Genomic DNA, 6000 nt, shown 5'->3' with positions numbered 1-6000 from the left:
TAATTTATAACGTGTTGGTTTTTTCGGGGGTGAGTTGTTCGGTTTTTTCCAATAACGACCATGCGTCTCGTTAAACCATGCTGATCACTGGCAAGAAGCGGGCGTAGATATTTGGATTCAAGGAGGAAGGCCAGCTCCCTGCCAGGGAACAGTCCAAACCTCCTTAAGCACGCTTCATCACCGTTTGTGACCACGTGAAGTGAGAAACGAGGTTGCATTTGTAGTCGGGCCGTAACTTTACACCGATAACCGCAAACAAAACCGCTGCGCCGCGTAGCGCAGTATCAGGCGACCCGCTCCGGGCTGCGGCTGCGGCCGCTGCGCTCAGCTCATGGCGCTCCTCGGGCAGCGCCCTGCGCCCGCACACCGGGATGGGAGTATTCCCAGCGCTAGGCAGAAGGGAGGTAAGGGCGGATGGCGGGCGGGAGCTGCAGAGAGCCCGCTCCCACAGCGACCGCACGGCTTCCGCAGTACTGTGCGAGGCCCGGCAGCGGGGCTGCCACTCATCGCCCCCGCCCGAGGCTCCTCCTCCCACTGCCGGTCGGTCCCAGGGCGCAGGGCTGACATCACGCCCGGGGTTTCCATCCGACCGTGGGAGGGGGAGGCTGAACGGAGCGGCGGCGTGATGGCGGCGGTCGGCAGGACGTAGGAGTCGGCGGCGGAGCGGAGCTGCGCCCACCCCAGTTCTGCCTGCGCCCCTCCCAGCGTGGTCCTGACCCCATTGTTCGAGCGACAGAGCGAGCGAGCCCGCGGCGCGGGCAGCGAGGAGCCGGCAAGAGCAGCGGCGGCCGCCCAGGCCCGGCCGCGGCCGCGGGAGCCGCCCGCGACCCGGGGCTGCGGTACGAGCGGCAGTACGACCCGCGGGGCGCATCGAGGCCTCGGGCCTTGGGGGTCCCGGGGAGGGTTGGGCCGGCCGGGCCCCACGCACTGCAGGTAGGCAAAGGCCGCCATGGCTCCTTTCGCCGGCCGGGAGATGCAAGCCAGAGGGGGGCGGGCGGTGCGGAGGAAATGCGAGCCCGCTGCCGGTCTCGAGGAGGGTCGATGCCCGGCGCCGGGCTGGCTCGTCGGGCCCTCTGCCTGTTCTCTGTGGAGAAGGGGGAGGGATTCTCCGGGACCGAGGTGGGCAGTGTGGCCGAGCTGCTGCCGCGCGCTCCTGCGGGGGGAGCCAGTGCGGAGCCACCCGGGCGGCCCGAGAGCGGCTCCGCTCCGGGCCTTGGGGGGCGCCGGGGCAGCGATCGTGGAGGGCGGCGGCGATGGCCTTGGAAGCGCTGCCAGAGAGCGGCGCCCGTGCAGGCCGCGCCGAGCGGTGCGAGCGGGCGGCGCTGCCCGCGCTCCCTGTGGGCGGGCAGCGACAGAGCGGCGCGGGCGGTGGAGGATGAGAGTCGAGATCGGGTCGGCCCGGAGCAGAGAGCAGGCGGCGAGGAGAAAGTTTTGCCGCCGCCCGCGATGTTTCCTGGATGCCCAAGGCGCGGCGGTTCGTGCCGTCGCGGGATCTCCCGGCGCCCCCCGACTTAACCCGCGGAGTCTCCCCACTCGTTCTTCGCGGCCCCGCTGTGGCTGCGGGGTTCCTTCCGATCTTGCTGCCGTTCCTCATCGCCATTGTTCGCGGTCCGGAGCGGCCCGGTGGTGTCAGCGCAGGACAGTACCAGCCCCAGAGCGAGAGTTCCCTCACCACCGCCTCGATGGGCTTGGGTTTGGGCTGTAGCTTGTTCTTGGGGAGCACCCCGGGGCAGGCAAGACCCTAATCACCTTCACACCACTAAGTCCATGAGGGCGCGAGTTGATCTGATTATCACTGAGCTTATACTTGCGGCCTGTTTACCGTGAGCCTAAACTTCCTCTGGCTGCATTGAATACTGACTGCGTAGTAATCAGACTTAGGAGACTAATGTGTATGGAGTAATGATCATTCCATTTCTGGGATCTTGCTGATTTGATTTTGTGGAAGCTCGTGTATAGTTTTTATTTTCCTGCTCCTGCCCACAGGTGTAAGTGGGTAGCACTACGTGTGTTCCTGGAAATGCTTGCGCTATGTTTTGTGTAGGAAATACATTTTACTAAGAAGATCTTAGCAGAACATTAATATTTACCTACCTCATCTAGTAGGCGCTTTTTCTTTACTATTTAGGTCTGTTTTGTCCTGCATTCAGTACTATGCCCAAAGTTAAGACACGACGTATAGTGCAGATAGGCAGTAAATTGTTCTCACCTCACTTAATGAAAATGTGATTTCTGTAATTTTTCCTATTCTGGAGCTAGTAGTTCAGCAGAAATTGCCATCTTTATAGCACTATCCGTGAAAAGTTGCATAAAGAAGCATAATGACAAAAAGAAGTGCACTAGAACCCTGCTGCAGTCAAACAAAAAGCAAGACAATCTTTCCCTGCATTTTGTGTATTTTATTTAGATCTTCCAGTTTTTAAAAAATAATTAATATGAAGACCTGTTGTTATCTGGACATTATTTTTTCTTGTTTTCACAGACAGCAGGAATTTTTTTTTCCTCAGAAAAGGAAATAGTGATAAAATGATCAGCCATGAACAGGTAACACGCACACAAAAGAAGCTTTCTTTGAGTTACAGACATGATGTCAAACATGCCCCCTTTCACTGCTAGTGGAAAAAAAGTTTATTTTTGGTATCTTTAATTGCAAACATACTTCAAAATTGTGTTAATGTTTTCCTTTCCTATTTTAGGTGTTTTGGGAGAAATCTTGAATACCCGCTGAGAACACTAAAGCAAACACGTACGGTGTCTGGAAAACATACAGAGTAGCAAGAAGTGGATTCCTGATATCCACCTTGTACCTTGAGTGGACTTCTATTTATTTTTTTAAACTTTTTAATATTTACAATGAATGGGCACAGTGATGAAGAAAGTGTAGGAAACAGTAGTGGAGAGTCAAGGTAAGCACTTGTTTATTTCAGTTCTTCTTGGCTATGTATTTTCTTAAATTTTATTTACTAAAACTAATTTATATTTGAACTGAATGTTGAAATGTAGTGGTTAGCAGGCAGATCATCATTAGGAAGACTGGCTTTGTTTTCTTACAGGTTCTTAATCTGCTTGTTACATTCACATCACTTCAGCTAAGAATGGGAATGATCATATGTATGTCTTACATAATAAAGCTGAAGTAGCATTAAAGCCATGTCAGCATCCAGCAGCATAGTATCTCTCTTGAGGGAAAAAAGTGCCTGAAAAAACAAATTCAAAACCATTGAATTAAAGTGTTAAAGCTGTCCTCTAAAAAGTGCAAGACACACATGCATAATACATGTTGTATAAAACCCTAATTAAGGTGTCTTTAAAGAAGCAGTGGTTCATGTCAGTTTTTGATATGAAATACTTTATGATTCTGTCATTCTTCAGAGCTGTCAGACTTGTGTAGCTGAAAGTGTTAACTTTGTTTTTGAAAGTGAAAGAAATGTTGTCCAGCTGTGTTCTTAACTTAAACCTAAAATCAGTTCTCTAATGTCAAATTATAGTCTTCTGTCAAGTGCAGGACGTTAAGATGTTTGGAGAAAGATTAGAATGCCGTTGTGTTTATGCAGGGTGACAGCCAGTTTGTAGGGGGTGGAATTAAGTTCACTTACTAGAACAATTCTAAGTTCAAAAAGCCCCTCCTGCGCTACAAAGTTTAGATTTCTAAAACTGGAATATGATAAACCTAGAGATTTAAAAATCAACTTACCAATAAAAGGTGAGCATTAGACTTCTCCTCTAAGAGGTGGTTTGTGACTGTGCTGTTTTTCTGCCCCTCTTCCTGTCAGATTACAGCCTGTTCAGCTGGTTAGCTAATACTGTCAGTCAGAGGGCCATAAAGAAAACTACGTTCTGCAGACTATGAAACTTCCAGCTGGGTAGAGAGAGATCTGAATTATTGCCTCAAGAGAAGAAATGCAAGAACCACATATAACTGCCAGCTAATCAGACAGCCTGTGCTGGCCATCAAACTTCTACAGTGTGTGATGGACTGGGAAGACAGGGAAGAGAGAATTGTTTAGGAGACCCTGGGTACAAATCACAAGGAAATTTATGAACAGTGAAACTAAAGAGACTTCTATTATTGTGTATTTTTATGTCAAGATTCCAGTTATATGCAGAAGTGTCCTAGAAAGACAGTAGATTTTCAATTTTGTGAATAATTCATAAGCTCTTAACACACAGTAATTTTTGAAGATTTCTGCTTCCTATAAAGTTGATACTGTTACAGTTAACAAACAGGTATGAAGTCTCTTATGGGAAATAATATTGCTTGTTGCTTAAAAAAAAAAGGCAAAACAAAACCTTCTAAGGAACACAAACGTACCTGGGACAAGTTAGCATGTGAATTTTCTTACTGCTTGAAAGAAGCCACCTTGCTAAAGGTCTATGGAAAAGCTATTTTGTATTGAACTGTGATTGCTCATAACTATCTGTATATCAAAGTTACTTAAAAGCTGTAGCAGTTCTCAAGACTAAAGTAATTAAATGTCATAAAGTTCCCATGAATTTAATGAAAAATAAGTATCAGGAGGATGCACAGTGCTCAAAATTTCATTTTTGCCTGGAAAGTGAGACTTTATTCTTCCTCTTAAATGTCCTGCTGAGCACATCTTAAAACTTTTAAGAATTTTAAAATCCAAGCAACTCTTTTTCCTAGACTTTTGTCACTTGATAACCCCATAGTCTAATTCACAGGCAGGCCTTGGAAAGTTTATTTCATGTTCATTATCAGAAAGCTGTTTGTATAAGTGAAGCAAGAAAACTTGGCATTTAAAATGATGGAACTCTCATCTGTCTAACCTAGTTCCGTTATTAAAATAAGGCAAAATATTTTTATATGACTTAGCCTTGGGTTATAGCTGAGTGGTTTTTTATTTTAATGTGTAGATTTCAAATACTGTAGATGATTTTCACCCTGAGGTGAGGTACCTTAGCAAGCTGCCGCTGTAGACAGATACTTTACTGTAACTTGGGATGTGTTGCTGTAATTATCCTTCTAATCTGGATGTGTGAATTTTAGAGCATGGAGGTAGAAATTGGCAACGGAATATGTTTCCTAAGCTTATAGTGATCCCATTCTGTTCAGAATGCTAGGGGTGGAAATGACATAAGTGAAGAAAGCAATTTGGAACTGCTGCTGGGAGTGAATTGCAAAGAAGATCAAATTCAAGAATTAGTAGGAAAAAAGAAGAGGTGACGATGAGTACAGTGATCATCTAAGCGGCAGCATTGGTGTTAGTAGGAGAGGTCTTTGAAAACTTGTGTCAGTTTGCAAATTTGGTACTTCAGAAGTGCAGTAAAGCAGTTCGCTTGCCTTTTGTATATGGTGTCAAGTTCCATTCCTGTGTTGTTTTATTTTCATTCATTTTACATTCATTTCATGGAAACACCATGACTTGAAAAACTTGTTGAAAGCTTGTAGTATTCTCAGCAGTAGGAAGGCTGGAGAAGGGACTGATCATAGACCTTTCACTTGGTGCACTGTGGTAAGGGATTGTAGCTTGCTTTTATTCACTGTGTCTAGCTATGAAGGTGATTGTTTTTCTTAAGTGAGAAGAGTGAACAGTTTGCCACACTGCTTCATACCTTTCCAGCATTGCATCTATTCATCTGTCTTCTAGGTCACTAGGAAATTTTCTCTGGTTGCAGGTATTCATCCTGAAGTTCTCTTTAGCTGCAGGTGGAAAAGTGCATGGCCACACCATTTGGACTTTCTTTGCCTATTTCAGCCTCTGAAGCTCTAAATCACTACTAGAACTGGGCGTGATGGAAATTGTTGTAAACATTGTTAACTAGTCTTGTTTCTTGGTGTTCCAGTTTCTGTCCAGTAATCACAATGGAGTCTAGTTTCCAGTTTCTTGTTTACTAGAAATAACTATTCTATAATGTTTTTATGTGGCTCAAGGTAAAATATCACAGATACTGTTCATCTGGATAGCAAGGGAGTGTAGACGCAGACTTATTAGCAGTATGCTGAGGAGCTTACTCAAGCAGAGTATCTTCGTGTAGTGT

General features: G+C 46.4%; 1 protein-coding gene across 6 annotated transcripts in view; it reads left to right on the top strand.

Moving 5' to 3' along the window:
* The first annotated feature begins 227 nt into the window (after positions 1-227).
* CHD1 (chromodomain helicase DNA binding protein 1) overlaps positions 228-6000 on the top strand; it is a 56408-nt gene continuing 50635 nt past the window's right edge. For 4 of the 6 annotated variants that reach the window (XM_030968057.1, XM_030968060.1, XM_030968058.1 and 1 more), the window contains exons 1-2: positions 433-933; positions 2697-2906. In XM_030968057.1, the coding sequence (XP_030823917.1) occupies positions 2854-2906 (53 nt within the window). In that variant the 5' untranslated portion in view covers positions 433-933; positions 2697-2853. Of the gene's footprint in view, positions 405-432; positions 934-2696; positions 2907-6000 lie in introns of those variants that run through there. The other 2 variants (XM_030968056.1, XM_030968059.1) reach the window with 2 other exon arrangements.

This window comes from Camarhynchus parvulus, chromosome Z (assembly GCF_901933205.1).
Source record: "Camarhynchus parvulus chromosome Z, STF_HiC, whole genome shotgun sequence".
NCBI classification, from domain to species: domain Eukaryota; kingdom Metazoa; phylum Chordata; class Aves; order Passeriformes; family Thraupidae; genus Camarhynchus; species Camarhynchus parvulus.
The sequence above is the reverse complement of the archived record's forward strand: the minus strand, read 5'-3'. Positions and strand labels throughout refer to the sequence as shown.